This window comes from Vulpes vulpes, chromosome X (genome assembly GCF_048418805.1).
Source record: "Vulpes vulpes isolate BD-2025 chromosome X, VulVul3, whole genome shotgun sequence".
Lineage (NCBI taxonomy): Eukaryota > Metazoa > Chordata > Mammalia > Carnivora > Canidae > Vulpes > Vulpes vulpes.
Genome location: NC_132796.1, coordinates 9,224,762 through 9,245,029, shown reverse-complemented (window position 1 = coordinate 9,245,029; position 20,268 = coordinate 9,224,762). Strand labels below are relative to the sequence as shown.

The 20,268-nt window shown below is 49.8% G+C and overlaps 1 protein-coding gene across 1 annotated transcript in view; it reads right to left on the bottom strand.

Moving 5' to 3' along the window:
- PRPS2 (phosphoribosyl pyrophosphate synthetase 2) overlaps positions 1–19,948 on the bottom strand; it is a 37,247-nt gene extending 17,299 nt beyond the window's left edge. Inside the window, exons 1-2 of the mRNA XM_072744873.1 lie at positions 19,704–19,948; positions 11,844–12,027 (exon numbers count right to left, since the gene is read on the bottom strand). Coding sequence (XP_072600974.1) covers positions 11,844–12,027; positions 19,704–19,825 — 306 coding nt within the window. The 5' untranslated portion in view covers positions 19,826–19,948. The remainder of the gene's footprint in view (positions 1–11,843; positions 12,028–19,703) is intronic.
- Between the last annotated feature and the right edge of the window lie 320 nt (positions 19,949–20,268).

Sequence of the window (20,268 nt, the reverse complement as noted above, 5' to 3'; positions counted from 1 at the left end):
AGCAATAAATACCACTGGCATCCCTTGACACCCTGTCGTTCCCAACCCGCAGGCGTTACTGACATCCATTCCCCCTGAAAGCACATTCTTCACTGTGACTGACCCGTGCGGTGCATTTTTCCCGTTGATAAGGACAGCCAGCATCTCTTTCACTTGGGCAGAACGGCAAGACACCCAGACGGTGACACCCCAGGGTTACAGAGTCCTTCTTAACTTTTCACAAACCTTAAAAGCGGATTTGGAAGCTACAAAGTTTTCTGCAGGCCCTACCTTGTCACAATACACAGACCATTTGCTACTGTCCCCCTCCTCAAAACCTCTTCCCAGAAAGACAGCATGCACCTGTTACAACTTTTGGTCTTAGGGACCCCTGGGTGGCTCAGCGGTTTAGCGCCGCCTTCAGCCCAGGGCGTGACCCTGGAGACCTGGGATCGAGTCCCATGTCGGGCTCCCTGCATGACGCCTGCTTCTCCCTCTGCCTGTCTCTTTGTGTCTCTCACGAATAAATAAATAAAAATCCTAAAAAACAAAAACAAACATAGAAGTCTCCAAAGAAAAACTGCAGTTTGTTCAAAGTCAGGTTTGATGTCTCAAGTACGTGATCTCAGAACACGAGCCAGATTTGGATCCGGGTAGACTCCAAGGCATCCTGAATTTCCCAAAACCTAAAACTAAGAGCCAGTTATGAGGCTTTCTTGGACTGGCTGACTTTTGCTGAACTTGGGGTTCCCAACTTCTCTTTCACGCTTCTATGCGCTTTACTGAAAACTGACAAACCTAACCCTGTTTTTTTTTTTTAAGATTTTATTTATTAATGAGCGATACAAAGAGAGAGAGAGAGAGAGAGAGAGAGAGAGAGAGAGAGAGAGAGAGACAGGGAGAAGCAGGTTCCATGCAGGGAGCCCGACGTGGGACTTGATCCCAGGTCTCCAGGATCAGGCCCTGGGCTGAAGGCGGTGCTAAACCGCTGAGCTACCTGGGCTGCCCACCTAACCCTGTTCTTTGGAAAGGGGGGGGATGACAGAGTCTCGGGGACTTGAAAAGCCAGGTCTAACAAAGGCCCTGTCCTTGGGCACCCCGATCACCAACCTGCCCTTTTCTTCTCCATACACAGGAGGTACGGGAATGCCCTCGAGCGCTCACCCACAAGCCTTACCCCAGGGGCTTGTGCAGCTGGCAACCAGACCCTGTGGCTCCTGTGGCTCCGGGCTATCCCCCCCGGCCTCAGGGCCATTCCTGCCACCAGCCTCTTAGCTAAGGCCACTTTTAGAAAGTCATGCGGGTGGCCCTGCCCCGTCCCTGTGTGCCCCGCAACAGATGCCCTCCTCGATTCTCAATCACACTCAACACTTGGCCAGTCACCTCGTCCAATGACATCCTCCTCCGTCCAATGACATCCTCCAGCTGACTGCTGCTCCCCGCAGCAGCCTCCCTCTGCCACCCTCCTCCCCCTTCCACTGATGAAACCCCTCCCGACTGCTTAAGGCCACAGGTGACCTTCTGACTGGCCGGGACAAGTGACAGGGACTCCTCTAGCCGGTGCAGGCTTTTCGATGGTTCTGAAACAGTAAAAATGGCAAATCCCCCGCAGGGCATGCTATCTCGGCTCCCTCTGAAGTCACTGAGGCTTGTCACCTCTGCCTTCAGCGACCTCAGCCAACAAGGCTGGCTTCTACACTCAGACTCAAGCCTGTATCTTCGCCAAGGGCAAAACCACAAACATTTGAACTGACAGTATGCCTTTGGGGTGGCTCATGATTTTGGAATGTTAATGGCAGCAATGAGGTTTCCTTATTCTCTAGTGGGGTTAAGATGAAAAACGGCTCCTATGGGGGCACCTGGGGGGCTCAGGTCATGATCTCAGGGTCCTAGGATTGAGCCCTCTGTCTGGGCTCCCTGCTCCGTTGGGCGTCTCCTTCTCCCTCTCCTGGCTCATGCTATCTCGCTCTCATATAAATAAAATCTTTTTTAAAAAATGACTCCTATGTCCAAAATTTATTAGGTGCCATACTTTTGCCAGCAGCTCTGGCTATGAAGGTTCCCAGACATTCCAGACTCAGTTGCAAGCCCAAGGACATCACTTTGCTGTATTTCCACCAAAAAATACTGCTCTCGAGGAGCCTGATAGCCAGACCCCTGTCATGTTCCAAAGGGATGTCCTTTCAAATTAGAAAAATTGACCGGAGAGATGCCCAACAATTAGGCCCAGAAAAGGAGAAACGATATTGGAAATCTAATAACTGTCGCTTCGATGAAGAAAGCAAGCTCTGGTTTGGACCAAATAACAATCTGGTCTGACCAGAAATTCTACAATTCCCACTGCTTCCAACTGCACATGCATTAAATCATTGGTCTACTGACAAAATGAGAGTGTTCATGATGGGATATTGATGGGAAAATACTAAAAAGGCCGCAAAAAGGGTCTCCTTGACTTTGCTTGTTCCACCTGTCCAAAGTACAATCGTGGGAAGCCTCGCCCTACTGCCCCTGGTGTCTCAGGTTGCTCAACGGGGCAACTGTGTCTTGCAGATGGACCTCACGCAGCCCCCCCACCTCATGGGTACAAGCACGGTTTAGTCATGGTCTGTCTATTTTCTTACTGGACTGAAGCTTCCCTAGCAGGTAGGCCAGTGCCTCTTAGGTGGCTAAAACTCCGTAAAAAAAAAAAAATAATAATAACCCCTACCCGGGGAACCCATTTTACAGGTCAGGTGCCTCTACAAGTCTGTGCTGTGTGGCCAGTTTTACACAAACATTTTCATTGTGCGTCCCATCCCCGATCCTCAGGGCTGTTCGAATGTGCTGAGGACACTAATGTTAGGACTCGAGTGGCAAAGTTTATAGACTCTCCAAATCCCTTGGCCAAAGGCATTCTCGTTAGTCCTTCTAGATCTCATGTCCTCCTCTCTTTTGGGACTTATGCGCTCTCGCTCTTGGAGACAGTCCTAGGACGCCCATGCATGTGGCCCCTGCCTCTTATTTAAACCCTCAGCTGACAAAGAGAGAGATCTTCAATATTAAAAAGGTCTAGTTGCCGCTATTAAAAATCACCACGCTCTCTGGTGATCTCTTCACTGTGCACTCTGAGCAGACCATGATCCTCAGTCCTCACACTTCCCAACCTGGACAATCTGTCTACTAGAAAGGACACCTCCAAAAAGATTCTTCAGCCTCGCTGCGCACCAACCTCTGTGCTGCCAAACTCCAGGGAATAGATTCATGGGGGTGTCTGGGTGGCTCAGATGATTGAGTGCCTGCCTTCAGCTGGGGTTATGATCTCCAAGTCCTGGGACGGAGCCCCCCATGGGGCTCCCTGCTCAACGGGGAGTCTGCTTCTTCCTCTTCCTCTCCTCCTGTCTGCACTCTCTCTCTCTCAAATGAATAAATTTAAAAATCTTAAAAAGAAAAAAAAAAAGGAATTGACTCCTGAATCCGTGTTGACACATCTAAAGAAACCACCACACCTCGACTGGACCTGCATACCATCTGATGATGTGAAAGTAAAGATTTTCCCGGAATTGGAACAGACAACATCCGGAGAGACCCCTTTCCCAAGCCATCCAGACCAGGCCTGTATAGTTTTTCTCACTGTTGCTTCTTGCATCTTTTTTTGTGGCAAGAAAATGCCCTTTATCTGCCATTTCCCAATTTCTTGCACAAAAAAAAAAAAAAAAAAAAAAAAAAAAAAACCCTTTTGAAACAGAAACAGCCTCATTAGGAACCTGTGAGTGTTTCCACAGAGTTACAAGGTCCAGAATTCACACGGCTTTCTTTTATCTAAACTGTTAACTGACCCTGGATTCTTATCCAAATTCATAGTTGAGGAATTCACAACTTTACAGACTATTACTGATAACACACGTGGTTCTAAACAGCTCTTTTGAGATAACAACACTGTTTCTAAAATGCCCTTGAAGTTTTGCTGTTCTTGCAAAAAGGGTTCATTAACCGCTGCTTCATGTTTATACGTGTCCTGTAGCCTCCCGAATGCAAGCTCGGTTTTTCCCTCCAGTGCACTCTTGCACTGTTGCACTATTTTGTCTCATAGCCACTTGAGGAGGCAACTTTCTGGAGGCAAATGTGACTCGGGATGGCCTTCACAGGGAGAAGCCTTTCTTCCCTAAATCCAAAGAAGAGCCAATAAGTATTTTCAGACCGAGGGTTCTGGTTTAGAACCAACACGCAGTTTGGAACAGACACGTTGCTCTGGACTGGGTACCTGTTGTCTATCCATCGTTTGCAGAAAGGACAGGCCCTGTAGGCTGATGTCGGCCCCGTGCTCACAATCCAAAGATACAGACGTCAGATGGGCAACGCCTGAGCCTTCGTCTCTTCTAACTCTCCCTGTGCTCGGTGTGGCTTAAGTGGTTTCCGACTGCTACGCACTTGCCCTCCGTGACGGGAGACCTGACAACCAGGAAAGGTCCATCCTGGCCCCAGGAGGTCAAACCACTAAATATAAAGAACCTGATTGCTGATCAGAGAGGCTTCCAAGGAAAGATCTTGATCAAAAGAGGAAAATAAGGACGTCAGTAACGGGAACCCTCTCTAAAACGGAGCCTGGAGCGCTCAAGCCCTCCCAGGCCTAGTCAATGGCAGACCCAACGGCAAGAGGGTGACTTGACCTTGCACGGGGATACCGCTCGATCCCTCCACTGCTCCAGCAGGAGGAGGAATTTTCCTTATTTCTGGCAACAGCTCCGCCGATGAAAAGCCACCATACTTCAAACTCCCAGATTCCTAACGGTCCTCCCAACTTCCCCGTTTGCTCCTTCAAAAGTGTCCCTCTCCTTCATCCTCTGGACTTACCAATGCTTTTTTTTTTTTTTTAGTTCTCGAATAAATCTACCTTTTGCTGGGAAAATAACTGGCACTTTTACTTTTAAGGTTAGCAATACATGTGTAACAAACACACGCACAGACACATTTTTTCCAACACACAAGGAATGAGAAACACACCCCAAAATGTTAACTTTCCAGAAAGTGAAATTACAGGGAAATATTCTATTTTTACATTTTTCAACTTTTTCCACGAACTACATATTATAATTCATGTTTTCATTGTTTAATTCCCTGTTCTGGAGGGCCTGGGTGGCTTACTCGGGTTAGGCATCTGCCTTTGGTTCAGGTCACGATCTCAGAGCCCTGGGATCAAGCCCCAAGTCAGGCTCCCCGCTCAGTGGGGAGCCTGCTCCTCCCTCCTGCTTGTGCTCTCTCTTGCTCTCTAATAAATAAAATCCTTTTTAAAAAAAATTACATAAAAAAATATTTCCCATGTTCTGTTCCACGTTGCCTTGGGATAAAAAGACCCTGACCAGTATGGCTCTAGTTCCTGTGAGCTGTTTCTCCACGCCTCAGCTCCAAGGGTCCTCCCTGCGCCCTACTCTCTCCCTCTTCTAGAGAACAATTTAAGACTTGCTGTTTATACCCACATGTCTGCCTGGCTCCCATGCTGCTCTGCATTTGACCCTCCCAGATCTGGTTCAAATCTCCAAATGTTGCGATGCTCTGAGAACTCCAGATAGAAATGGTCTGTCCACCTGAAAAGGGACACTGCCTTGGCTGAGCCCTCGGCCTCTACCCCTGGGGCCCACCTTACGCCATCCGCTGGAAGTTTAACATTAGAAGATGTAATACATACGGGTGTCATAGTTCACAACTAGCCTAGGCATCCCTCGAGGGCAAATAATTGGTTTTGGAGATTTTCACATCCTCTGCGGCACACAGCTCTGTATCCTAAATATTAGCTCCTAAATATCCTAAGTATTAAATATCCTAAGTATTAGTTCCTCGCTAAATACTTAACAGAATCTACATCATGTCGAGTTTTCAAGGCTTGGTTATTTGCCTCAGTGACTGAATTATTCATTCTAACATGATTTCAGCATAATTAAAAGAATGAATTGATCACTGGGACTTCTTTGTAATAGAATGCGATTCTCCATGCTAATCAAAGTGGGGCTGTTCCTATAATTTTGTAACTGGCAAAAACATTCCTCGTGGCATCCAGCCTTTCCCCGCTCCTGAGATCCAAAACACAGGTAATTTCTAAATTCATACTTTCTGATTTCCTTCTCCAGATCTTGTTTATAAATCTGCGTTCTGTACTATGGATTTGGCTCAATACCCAACTGAATCTTGCAGGAAAGAGGATTCGCAAGTTAACTCACTTTACAGCCACTAACAGATCAGTATGACATTTCCACAAAGGTAGCGTCAAGGTACAATAGCCAAAAGTAAAATGTTCAACTCCCCAGATAAAACACGGAGAAAGGTCAAACATTTTGTGAGCCAGTCCAATCGTGACAAAGACTTCCAGATAGTCCAGATCTTATTCATTGTATCAGAAGCCACCCTGGGAAAAGCATAAATTTGGGATGCCTGTGGGTGGCTCAGCGGTTTAGCGCCTGCCTTCAACCCAGAGCATGATCCTGGAGTCCCAGGATCGAGGCCCACGTCGGGCTCCCTGCGGGGAGCCTGCTTCTCCCTCTGCCTCTCTCTCTCCCCACCACGGTGTCTCTCATGAATACATAAAATCTTTAAAAAAAAAAAAAAGCATAGATTTGATGAGCTTCATAAATTTCTAAGACTGGAGAAACCAATGTCAGGGCAAATGTTCCCAATTTTTCCAGTTAAAAAAAAAATGAAAACAATTTGATAATTGAAACGAGAACATAATCTTGAAAATGACTGTGAAAAAAGCTACAAGTTCTCTACCCTGTCAGAAGTAATGCTTCCCAGCTTTGCCCACGTCACGCTGTTTGTACCGGGGAAGGAAGCTGGCAATCACCGCGTGTCCACCGTAGCAGGCATCAGCCAGCTGCGGCCCGTAAGACCAGCCCAGCCTGTGGTCTGTTTTTGTACAACCTGTGGGCTAAGAATAAGAACAGTTTCTATGTTTTTAAGAGGCTGAAAAGCATCTGAAGAATGTTTTGTGACATTTGAAAAGCTTATAAAATTCTTATTTCCATGTCCATAAACGAAATCTTATTGGAACACAGAGAGACCCCACCCCCCTCACTTCCGTACCTTATGTGCTGTTTTCATGCCAAAATGGTAGGGTTGACCTATTGCAAGAGATCTGGTGGTCCATCAAGTCTGAAAACTTGACACCTGGTTCTTTTGGGGAAAAAAAGGCTGCCTACCCATGGATTTATTACACACTATATGCATTTTAGAAACAGTGACAAACGCTATCCTTACTTTACACACGAGAAGGCTAAACACACACAGAGTTTAAGCTACTGTTCCAAAGGACACGCTGAGTGAATAATGGGGCTGAAATTCAAACCCGAGTCCACTTGTTTCCCAAGTTGTAACCCCAGAGCTCAGATGACGCTACAGCCACGCATTTTACAATCCACCCTACGTCACCTGCCTTCCTGCGGGTCAGCGCCAGCCTGTGCTGGTGTGTCATGATTTATGGAGCCGTTCCCTCACCGGCAGAACTAGGCCCCGGTTTCTCGCACACCCCGATGGAGCCAAAAATAAAACTTTACAGATGTGCGGGGTGTGATTAAAAAAGAAGCAGTACGATTAAAAATAATGAAGCAGGTTTGGAATATGGTTAAAAGGCTCTGGCTTTTTCTGGGCCTCTTGGCAGGGAACTCTGAACCTCACAGGCAGCACAGTCCTGTGGGAGGGAAGAGGGCAAGGGCAATCTGGGTTTGGGGGGCCCAGGAGGGGTGGCGGTGGCGCTACCCGGGGTTCCTCCTGCGGCGGAGGAGGATTTTCTTCCTGAGGCCCGACAGCGGGTATGGCCCATGACTTCTGGTCATATTCAAACACTACACGGAGGCAGCCCGGGTGGCTCAGCGGTTTAGTGCCTGCCTTTGGTCCAGCGTGTGATCCTGGGGTCCTGGGATCGAGTCCCACGTCGGGCTCCCTGCATGGGGCCTGCTTCTCCCTCTGCCTGTGTCTCTGCCTCTCTCTGTGTCTCTCATAAATAAATAAAATCTTAAAAAAACACAAACCAAACACCACACGGCCTTCGGCCTAGCTGCGCAGAGCACAAAGGGGGAAGGAGGGCTCCCCCCGCATCCTGGGTCTCACCTCAGCCCAACAGTGACAAACGTCGCTAGTGTGCTCCCAGGCTCAGGCTATTTCCCTCAGCACCTGCCAAATCCCCGTGATAATCGCTTCAAGCGGGAGATTTCACGGACATGAGAAGCCAAGTGGAGACAGAAGCAGAGGCTGGAGGGCTGTGCCTCAAGCCCAGGAGCGAGGCAGCCCCCGACACACAGGGCTCGGCGCCGGCTCGATAGAGACCCCGGCCCCAGAGCGCGAGGCCAGCGTCCTGCCGCCCTAAGCGCCCGAGCTCGGTTAGCTCCCTGCAGCACCGGCGCCCAGTGCGGCCCCACCGTGCCCTCGTCTCTCATCAGTTTTGACAACGAGCCACGCAACTTTTTTTTTTGACTTAAGATTGATTTATTCAAGGGGATCCCCGGGTGGCTCAGCGGTTGAGCACCTGCCTTCAGCCCAGGACGTGACCCTGGGGTCCCAGGATCGAGTCCCATGTTGGGCTCCCTGTGTGGAGCCTGCTTCTCCCTCTGCCTGTATCCCTGCCTCTCCCTCTATGTGTCTCTCATGAATTAATAAAATAAAATCTTAAAAAAAAAAACATTAAGATTGATTTATTCACGAGAGACGCAGAGAGAGAGGCAGGGACACAGGTGGTGGGAGAAGCTGGTGCCCTGCAGGGCCCGACGTGGGACTCGATCCCGGGCCCAAGGCAGGCGCCCACCTGCTGAGCGCCCGGCCCCCCAAGCTGTACCTGCGCAGCACACCCCGCCTCCGCTCGTCTCGGCCACCGGCAGCGAAGCTCACGGAGTCGGGAACCTTCTGAGGTGGTTAAAAACTACCAACTGGGGCAGCCCTGGTGGCGCAGCGGTTTAGTGCAGCCTGCTGCCCGGGGCATGATCCTGGAGACCCGGGATCAAGTCCCTCATCGGGCTCCCTGCATGGAGCCTGCTTCTCCCTCTGCCTGTGTCTCTGCCTCCCTCTCTCTCTCTCTGTGTCTCTATAAATAAATAAATAAAATCCTTAAAAATAAAAACTACCAACTGCTACCAGGTTTTTTCCAAGGAACACGCTTAGAGCCAAGTGATTCAGAAAGAGTGGAGGAAAGACAGACCCAGGGGCTCGAAACGGCCCCTAACAGGACCCCCCCAAATGTCGGACGGTAGGAAACAGGACAAGGCGTGAGCCCGAGGCCACGGCTGCACGGAGCGGCTCCCCCACAACCGGCGTCTGAAGGACGCCGGTGGCTGGGCCCGTGGGCGCAGGGCAGGTGCAGCGGGGCCGGCAGCTGGGGGCGCCGTCACAGCCCCCCGCAGGCGGGCCCAGCCCAGCAGGGAGGGTTTCCCCACGCAACAAAGGCGCCCTTGAGAATGAACATAAGCAACCAAGTCTGCAAATACAACCTTGGAAACCGAGGTAGCTACAGAACGGAGACTTGGAAACAACCGTAGGAGTCCCGGTGGGGTATCAGCTAAGGAAGTTAGGGCTCCCTTCCCGCCGGGCAGGGGCCATGCAACAGTAAATGCAATGGGTTACTCGAGAAGATACAATCCATAGCTTAGCACCAAGTGTAAAAGTTCCTAGAAGTGAAAGAACCGGATGGCAAATTACAGAATTTGCTAGACCTCTTGCCAAGCAGAAGAGAACAGCAGAATATTACTGGCTGCTCTAGGACATGAACAAAAATGAAGATGTTCAACGATGCTATGAACACACAAACGGGGGAAGACCTAAGTCAACAGACCGTGCACTCGGGACAAAAACAGAAATTTTGCAGCTAAAACCGCACAGAATGGGCAGCCCTGTGGCTCAGCGGTTTAGCGCCGCCTTCAGCCCAGGGCGGGATCCTGGAGACCTGGGATCGAGCCCCACGTCGGGCTCCCTGCACGGAGCCTGCTTCTCCCTCTGCCTGTGTCTCTGCCCCCTCCGTCTCTCGTGAATAAATAAAATCTTAAAAAAAATGAAACCGCACAGAAAACCCTTCCAATCAAGTCGGAATTAAAAAATGCTCCATAAATAACAAGGGGCAGGTCATATGCTTCACGCAGCGTATGTGACCTAAAATTTTGGCTGCCCTTAGCTAAGGCTAAACCACAAAGTGATACGTACACACAGTCACAAAGTCACTCACGCCCAGTCAATGCTCCAATCGAAGGAAGGGCCGGCAAACTAGGCTACGCGCCAAATCCAGCCAGCCACTTGTTTTTGTGCTGCTTGTGAGCTAATAATGGTTTTTACATGACTAAATAGCTGGGGGTGGGGGGGGGGTAGGGGGGCGGGGGACGATCAAAAGAAGAACATTTCATGGCACATGACAATTACATGAAATTCACATTTCAGTGTCCACAAAGAAGTTTCCCTGGAAGACAGCCACACCTGTCATTTACATACTGTGTCTTTGAGATACAAAGAGAGTTCAGTTGCTGCCAGAGACCAGACCCCCCCTTTACATGAAGTGTGCCGATCCCTTCTAATCTATACAGGGTAAATCAAAACTCAATTGCAGAACGGAGTTCTGGAGATCCAATTTCGAATGAGAAATTAATTAACTGACAGCTGTGTTCAGCATGGGGTCTGGACACCACACCTGAAGAGGCATTAAAATTTAGGGGGGCCTTGGTATAGGCATTCAAATTTGTAAAGGGATTTTTCTTCCACATATGAAGGAATCTTATATGCTGTTTGGAAATTTGTGCTGCTTCAGAAAACAGATAAACAGATAAACGGAGGTGAAGGGAAGGAAACTTTTCTCACGATTAGTCACCACATCACAGAACAGCCATGCGTCTTGTCAACTGGCAGGATCTGTGCGGAACCCAGCTGGATGTCTATCTATCCATAAGACATTAAGCAGATAACAGCTGAAGAGTTGATCCCTATCGTGGTTGGAGTGATATCCCAACACTCATCCACCCATAACCTTGGAATGTGACCTCATTTAAAAAGAGTTTTTCAGCTCTAAGATGAAGAACAAAACGGGATCACTCTGGATTAGGATGGGTCCTGGCCAATGGCTGTCCTTTTATAGAAGAGGAGAGCACAGAGACACAGGGAAGAGGGCCATGTGGGGAAAGAGGTGGGGATGGGAATGACGCTACCAGAAGCCGAGGAATGCCAGAAGGCACCAGAAATGAGAAGCAAAGAAGGCTTCCCCCCAGAGTCTTCAGGACTACCACCCTGACCCCTTGATCTCTGATGCCCGGCCTCCAAATTGTGACATGACACGTTTCTGTTGCTTTAAGCCACTTTGGTGTGTGAAAAATGCAACACATATTAACTTCGTTCCTCTTAAAAGGTTCAAAAGAGAGAACGGTGTATTTCTAAAATTCAGTTTGTGTTTCGAGAGAACCGTAGATCCGGATGCAGTTGTAAGAAACAATTCAGAGATCTGGTTGCGCCCTTTACCCAGTTTCTCCTCGTGGGTAACATCTGCAAAACTATAGTACAGAATCACAACCAAAATAGTGGCATCGAGACAGTCCCGTGATCTGATTCCACTTCCCTAGTTTAACGTACTCGGTGGGTGGGTGGTGTATTTAGTTCTACCCACCACCATAAAGATACACACGATTTCATCACCAGGGCTATATGGTCTCACATCACCTGCAAAAATATGCCTTGTCTGTCTTGTCTCTCTAAATACTCACATGATGGCTAGTTCAAAGACAAATCTTTGAAAAGCCAAGATGAGAAAGCTTATTTATGCGATCATGAAAAAAGAAAGCAAACATTTTTCAGATATTCTGATTTGGAATCTGGAGGAAAGAATGTAGATGTTAGTTAACCCAGAGCAGGTTCTTCCAACATGACCCCAACTCTCGTACCTTGTCCTTCTTATCCTGTCGGGCGTATGGAAAACACGGGATTACGGCAGTCACCCTGGATGATGATGCGATCTTGCAGGCGTTGATCATGATGAGGAGCTCCATCAGGTTGTCATTGATTTCTCCGCAGCCACTCTGGATGATGTAGACATCTTCGCCCCTCACGCTTTCACCGATCTCGACGCTAAGAGAAGAAAAATACCATCCGTTAACGGTCAAGTATGTCTGTGTCTTGGCGGTCCCCGGGAGCGTCACCAGGTGTGCCAGGGTTCACAGGATGCTAGGATTTACCACAGTGAGAGGATAGAGAGGAAAATGAACAAAGGGAAAAGGGCAAGGAGCAAAATCCATGGGAAACCCGATGCAAGCTTCAAAGAGTCACCCTGAGGTGGAGTCACACAGGCTGAGCTTCATTCCCCCAGCAACCAGCCATGACAGTATGCTTGAGGTGTTGTCCACCAAGGAAGCTCATCATTGCCCAGGCCACTACTGGGGGGGCTGGTCACACGGGCTGCATCTGCCTGGCACAGACCAAAATTCCAGACCCCCAGGCATCCCACATTAACCACATTGTTTCTACAGTTAGGGGAGAGTCAGCCGATCCCATCTGGGAATGGCGGGAACCCTTCCAAAAACAAAGCTCCCGAAGGCCAGCTGAGGACTACCCTGCAAGCAGACCTTTTTCATATAGGAGGGGATCTTATATGCTCGTTAGAAATAGGTCTCAGTCCTGTTCTATCAACTTCTTTCTGGTCAACGGTAGATTGAGTTTTACTTTTATTAAAGTTACATAAACACACTGCTTCAAAAATTCAGGTCGTTCAATAAGGCTTGTAACAAACATTTCAGAGGCAACCAATTTCAATCTTGCTATGGTTCTCGGGCATTTATCTTCAAGTCTCCAACTAGAACGTTTCTATTGCTTCATCTTGAGCTTTCGTTGTAGGCATCACGTGTTGATTTCTTGCTACGCAGATGACGATCTAACTACCCCCCACCACCTCCCAACACTTGCATCCCTTGCAGCCTTCCCGTCTCACCACCATCCCAACATAGATCAATCTTCTAATCGAATAGGATGCCCACTTTTAACCGTGTGCTATTTAGAGCTGAGCCATAAACTTACATTCAAATTTAGACTTCCCTTTTACACACCATTTTTGGTGGTTTGTTTTCTCTGGAGTATATTATCCTACCTTTTCACCTGCTGAGTTTTCTAAGTAGTGAATACAAATTCCAGCCTAAACAGTGGGCTAATGACAATCTACATTCCCACCACGACAGGGGCCGCAAGTCTGATCTCTAGCTCACTGCCCTGCCCATGTTTCCTCCCAGTCACTGGCTGACTGGGGGGGGGGGGGTGTCTCCTGTCCATGCACAGATGCCTCCTGGAGAAGCCCACTGCCCCTCCCCTGCACTGCACTCAATTTCCCACCTTCAGTGTCCTCTTTTTTGCTGTACTTCTTTGTTTTGCTGGTTGGCATCCTCTAATAACTTTTGGAGAAAGAGTAAAGAGGAGCTTCAAAAGCCTTTGAAAACTGCATGTTGAAAAATGTCTGTTTTGTGGGCATAGAATGCTGAGTGTTCAACATGAGCAAGCCAGCCCATCCCTGGCATGTACCTTCCATGGGAAGCAAAAAAAATGCTGTGTGCAGGAGCAGGTCCTTCCCAGAGTACTGCCAAGAACCAAGGAGACCTTCAGCTCTGCTACCATGTGCATTTTGAAAAGGCTAATTTTGTTCCAATTGATACATTAGGAATAATTCAAGCATAATATGAATTTTACATTTGCTTACACACCACCTTTCATCTGGAGATAAGAATGTAGAACACTGCACTGCACCCAGCTGAATGGAGGAGCCAACTTAGAAATACTCCCTCACACCAGGACCACAGCCACACCCACCCTCATCTGGTATCACCATTTTCCACATGACTTCGGATCACCCACCTTCCGTTGCCTCACAAGAGCCCAAAAGCTACAGCCCTTCCAAGACCCACTTCCATAAGAAGCTGTAGGTCTTCTTCAATGGAAAGTGCCATACTTACTACAGAGTTTATTTATTTTTTAAACCTGTAGTATTTGTAAAGTGTTTTACCATTTCTATTATACTCCCATCTTTTTAAAATAAGTTACTGAAGAGGTTTGATGTTGTGCCCCCAATCCTATTTTTCCCATAAACCCTGTGGTTTTTATTGTATGATTTTGCATAGCATGATGGATTTTTAGGAAAGCAATAAGTCACATTATAGTACAACTGGCTATAAATGGGCTCACCCTAAAAAGAAATATAATGAATCTTATTCTAAAACTACAAGGGAGGAACATAAACAATTGCCCTTATCTCTCCTACTATCAGAAGCCAATTATACCTGATGACACTGTTTTATCAACAGAGCCAATTATTTCTACAAAGACTTTAAAATGAGTTGACATTTTGGATACCATGCAATAAGTGTACTGAATCAACAGAAGCTTCTATCCGACTTCAACCAGAACACAAAAATGGAAGTTTTTCAAGTTGAACTGCTCTGAAAATGAGTTTTGGTAAACAGTGGGTCATAATTTTTTATGTTCTCTGCTATGAACGGAAACAGGATGACGTCACCCTCAGGATGAGAGAGACCAAATTCTATACACTCCCTCCTATTTTGAGTTCTAAGGAGCTTAATGTAATTCCTTTGTGAATATCCTATCAACTGGGGAAAAAAGTCCATTTGGAAATCACAGTATCACATAGCTAGGAGCTGACAATCCACAACCCACAAGCTGAGAATGACGACGTAGGCAGAATGGCCCCACAAAGAGGTCTAGGTCCTAAGCCCCAGAACTTCTGAATAGGTCAGTTACTTGGCAAAGGGGAAACAGGTTGGCAGGGAGAATTAAGGTTACTAACCGGCTGACCTTAAAATAGGGAGATTTTCCTGGATTATTCAAGTTGGCCCGTTGTGATCACAAGGGTCCTTAAAATGGAACAGGAAGACAGAAGACGTCAGAGGAAGCGATATGAGGTCTGAAGCAGGGTCGTAGAGGTGCTACATTGTTGGCTTTGAAGATGGAGGAATAAATCAAGGACTGCAGGCAGCCTCTCCAGCTGAGACAGGCAAGGGAATGGCTTCTGCCCTAGAGCCTCCAGGAAGGGACGCAGTGACCCATGACAGACTGCTGACCTACCCAGCTGTAAGACGCAGCAGCAACAGAGGACGTGGGGCCCCCAAGCTGGAACTATTTACTGCCTGGCCTGCCTGTTACAAAGAAAATTTGCCAGCCTCTGGCGTTATGACCGCTTATCCCCAAAGACCTGCTTCTTTGACCTATTTTTCTTCAGGAACTTCAGTCCCCTTATGATTAGCAGTCCAGCAGAGGATGGAAAATTCTATCACCATGGCAACTTTTCCCCCAAAGCCATTCCTGCTTCTACTCATAAAGATGATCACGACTGATCTTTCTTGTAGGGCCTCTTAAAAATTGTGGCCAGAAGGCAGCATCCATTTGTTGTTCAGATGGAGAATCTTCACAGATCCCAAAATAAGAAGGCAGATGAGTTTATCTGACTCAACAATGAATGGGTGTGGTAATTAAAAGATGGCTGCAGATGCTTTAAAACTTTTCCCATCAAGAAGAACTAGAGTCTAGGGGTACCTGGGTGGCTCAGTCGGTTAAGCATCTGACTCTTGGTTTCGGCTCAGATCACAAGCTCCACCTTGGGCTCTGTACTAAGTGGGGAATCTGATATTCTCTGCCTCTGCCCTCCCCTCGCTTGTGTGCTCACTTGCATGCACTCTCTCTCTAAAATAAACCTTAAAAAAAAAAAGAGAGAAAGAAGTGAAGTCTATGTTCCCCTTCCCTTGGATTTGGGAGGAGTCTGCTTGACAACAGAAGTGACAATGCACCAACTTCAGGCCCCAGACCTTACCAGACTGGCAGCAGCTTCTTCCTGTCTCCCATGCTCTAAGGAAGCTCAAGCAGCCCTGAGGCGAGGTACTGAGGTTCCTGGCCAAGCTCCCCGGCAAAAGCTAACACCAACTTACCAGCCAAGTGAGCGAGCCATCTTCGAAGTGGACCCTCCAGCCCCAGTTAACTGTCCCAGGTGCCATCACATAGGACGCTGCCCAAACTGCAGCTTTGTGAGTCAAATACACAATTGTTGTCTTAAGGTGTTAAATTCTGGGGTGATTTATTACACGACAGAAACCAAAACTTTGGGTCTTTCAGTACAGCTAACCACTCTGTGGGCAAGTTAACTGACCAGGATAAAATGTTACAAAAGACTTTCAGACACCTTCATTGTGGGATTACAGTGGTCTACAGTGAAGCTGGTGCAGACATCTCTCTGCATACCTAAGACGATTCAGAGGTGTGCCTGGGTGGCTCAGGTCATGACCTCAGGGTCCTGGGATGGAGCCCCATGTCGGGCTCCACACTCAGAAGAGAGTAAGCTTGTCCCCCGCCATTCGTGCTCACTTACTCCTTCTCTCAGATGAATAAATAAAAAAATAAATCAGTAAAATGACTCAGAGATGAGAAGGGAAAATCAGGAGGCCCTGTGTCTGATTAGGTGGTGCTTTAAAAGTGAGGAATGGGGACTCCTGGGTGGCTCAGCGGTTGAGCATCTGCCTTTGGCTCAGGTTGTGATCCCGGGGTCCTGGGATCGAGTCCCGCATTGGGCCTCCCACAGGGATCCTGCTTCTCCCTCTGCCTGTGTCTCTGCCTCTCTCTCTGTCTCTTATGGCTAAATAAATAAAATCTTTAAAAAAAAGTGGGGAATGGCCACAGGGGGTGGGGGGGGGAGCTGGCTGAGTCGGTGAAGCATGCTACTCTTGATCTTGAGGTTCTTAGCTTGATTCCCACACTGGGCATAAAGATTACTTAAAAATCAAAACTTAAAAAAAAAAAAAGTGGGGAATGGAAGGAGTGACGACCAGGAGACATGAAAGCAGATTTCTGGTCCTGGCTCAGGGGAGAGGTTCAAAAGGGGCCTCTTACATGTAGTGAGTCCATTTTCTCTTCCTTTTACCCTGTTTCTCATCTCTAGGACCACACAGTAAAAAACAGGTCATTAGGACAATACCTAGTACAGAGAGGACTGTTTATAAAAATCAACCTCTGGACCTAGACAGTTCATAGGAAAGAGAAAAGTCAGGAAGAAGCTAAACTGTTATATTCTAAATATTAAAAATGTATAATGTTGGGGTGCCTTGCTGACTCAGTAGAGCATGTGACTCTTGATCTCGGCGTTGAGTTTGAGCCCTGTTGAGTTTGAGCCCTACCTGAGGTATAGAGATTACTTAAAAAACAAAACAGGGCAGCCTGGGTGGCTCAGGGGTTTAGCACCGCCCTATCAGTCTAGGCCTTGATTAGGAGCAGACCGTGATAGTTCAGTGTATACAATTATAATCTCATTGGGATCCCTGGGTGGCTCAGCGGTTTAGCGCGCCTGCCTCTGGCCCAGGGTGTGATCCTGGAGACCTGGGATCAAGTCCCATGTTGGGCTCCCTGCGTGGAGCCTGCTTCTCCCTCTGCCTGTGTCTCTGCCTCTCTCTCTCTTTCTGTGTGTCTCTCATGAATAAATAAATAAAATCTTTTAAAAAACAAAAACAAAACAAAACAAAACAAGGGCCCGGGGTAGCAGTCAGTTAAGCATCCAACCCTTGATTTTGGCTCAGGTTATGACCTCAGGGTCCTGGAATTAAGCCCCACAATGGGCTCTAGATCAGCTCCGGGTCTGCTTGTGATTCTTTCTCCCTCTGCCCCTCCCCCTGCCCACATGTGCCCTCACATGCACACTCTAACAAATAAAATCTTTGAAGAGCGAATTGTTAAAAAACAAAAACAAAAAAAACATATACTGTACTAACTATTGTTAGTCTGTGACAAGCAATTGCCAGACTTCATGCTGAATGGTTTTTGAGACCTCGGGATTTCTAGTTATCAGGTGGTGGCTATAAAATACTCAAAACCAAATAAAACAGAGTTAAAACAAACACGCAATTGTATTTCAATGTCTCAATGAGTTCCAGCCAACAGTACATACAGTATCTTGGGCAGAAATGCAACAGTAACATCTCTAAGCTGGATTAACTCTGCTCCTCCAGCACCAAAGGACTGCACTGCCCTGGGGAAACAGGGAAGACCAACATACTTGCTTTCAAAATCTACTTCGCCCAGAAATTTCTCCTCTAGTTACAGGATGCCACCTGGTGAACAAAACCTCATATTCCATTCTCCGTCTAGCTGCTGAAGCTTGAATAGGGCTGGCCAGATACTACAACGTTGACACCTAGCTATAGTAGCCTTTTCCAGAGCCCTCCCTGCCATCCTCCCAGACTTCTGTATGAAACCCTTCCTGCAAAGCGGAAATCTTGGCCTCAAGGGCCGCCCGCACATCTACCACCTGTTACTCATTCACAAGTGATCTCTCCTCGCTGGCTTTATCAACAGGACTCTCTGTGTGGTGATTTCCCACCTGGAGGAAGGGCTGCACATAGCCTATAAAGCTGACTCTAAAACACCATCCTCCCTAGATGTATTAATATTCATGTACTCCTCAGCATCTAAAAAATTTCTGTCTACTCCAAAAGTCATCAAGGTCTTCTCCCTCGTTTTGTTTTCTTTTTTTTTTTTTAAAGATTTTTATTTGTTTATTCATGAGAGATGCAGAGAGAGAGAGAGGCAGAGACACAGGCTGAGGGAGAAGCAGGCTCTCCGCAGGGGGGATTCGATCCCAGGACCCCGGGATCACGCCCTGGGCTCAAGGCGGCGCTAAAGCGCTGAGCCACCCGGGGATCCCCTCTCCCTCGTTTTCTTCTGGAAATGTTTAGTTCCTGGCTTCACATGTACGTCTGCGATCCGTCTCAAGTTAATTTCTGAAACAGTGGATGGGTTTTGCTGTCGGTTTGGCAGCTCGCTCCGCTTGTGGAAAGTGGTGGTAGCCCTGGACCTGGGCCAGAGCGAGAAGTGATCGGTAACCGCGGGCGCGCTGGATCCTTCGGGAAGGAGCTAAATAGGAGCTACTTGAAACTGGTTCAGAGCTTTGTGGACTCAGGCAGGTGGAAACCGGAGCCCCTGTCCCGCTTGTGAGGCGGGCCGCCGGCCTGGCGACCGCGGCTGCTGCACCGAGACCCGGGTGGCAGTCACGCTGGGCCATGGCTTTGCCCTGGACCCCGCCGAGGCGCACAACCACGACGAAGACGAAAGCTATCAGCTTTGAGGCAGAAAAAGTCGAGGAAGCCCCGGGAAGCAGCACGTGCGCCCGGGCGCTCTCACGCTCCGTAAAGGCTCCGCACGAACATCCCCTGCGGGTTAGCCCGCGGGCTGCACCCCGGCTGCTGGGGAGTCACCCGGGGGCTTGGTAAAGGCCCCCGCCCCCGCCCCCGCCCGCGGAGCAGAAGCTCCGGGGCAGGGAGGGGAAGCGGCTTTTTAAACGGCCCCCAGGTGAATCCGGCGCGCGGCCCGGGCTGGGGACGTGGGCGGAGCCGTCGGTCGCACGCCCGGGGCTTGGGACCCGCCCGGAGGGGACCGGGAAACCGGACTCGCACGCCCAGGGCCGTCCCTCGCCGCGTGCCCTGCACCCAGGCGGTTCCCGCCGGCGGCGCCCACCTCGCCCCGACGCTGCGGCCGCCCCGAGGTCGCCCTTCCGGGCCAGGGGCCGCCCTCCTCCGCGTCTCCCGGGCGCCGCAGCGGTGGCGCGGAGGCCGCGTCGTGAGCGTCCCGCCCCGGAAGGGGGAGCGGGCGGCCGCGGAGTGGTCCCCAGGGCGGCGGGTGGCGGGGTGCGGCGGGGCGACGGTCCCCGCCCGACCCCGCGGCAGCGCGCCCAGTGCCCTCCCCGGCCCGGCCCGGCCGCCGGCGCGGCCCCCCACCTGGTCTCCTGGTTGCTGAACTTCTTAGTGACCACCTTGCCTAGTTCCAGGCCCAGCCGGTCGGCCACGCGCTGGGACAGGTCCTGGTGCGAGCTACCGCTGAAGAGCACGATGTTGGGCATGGCGGAGGCGGCGGTGGCACCGGAGGCTGCGACGCGAGCGGGAAAGCGCGGCTGTCGACCAAAGGAGGAGCGCAGGGGAAAGGAGCTGGAGGGGGCGGAGCTGGAGGGGGCGGAGTCGGGGCGGGGCTCGAGGGGGCGGGGCGGTGGAGCGGGATGGCGCCGCGGCGGGACCGGAGAGGGGCGGGGCTGGAGGGGGCGGGGCTGGAGGGGGCGGAGTCGGAGACGGGACTCGAGGGGCGGGGCGCAGGAGCGGGAAGGCGCCGCGGCGGGACCGAAGAGGGGCGGGGCTGGAGGGGGCGGAGCGGGGCGGGGCTGGAGGGGGCGGGGCGGAGGAGCGAGAAAGCGCCGCGGCGGGACCGGAGAGGGGTAGGGCTGGAGGGGGCGGAGTCGGGGCGGGGCTCCAGGGGGCGGGGCGGAGGAGCGGGAAAGCGCCGCGGCGGGAC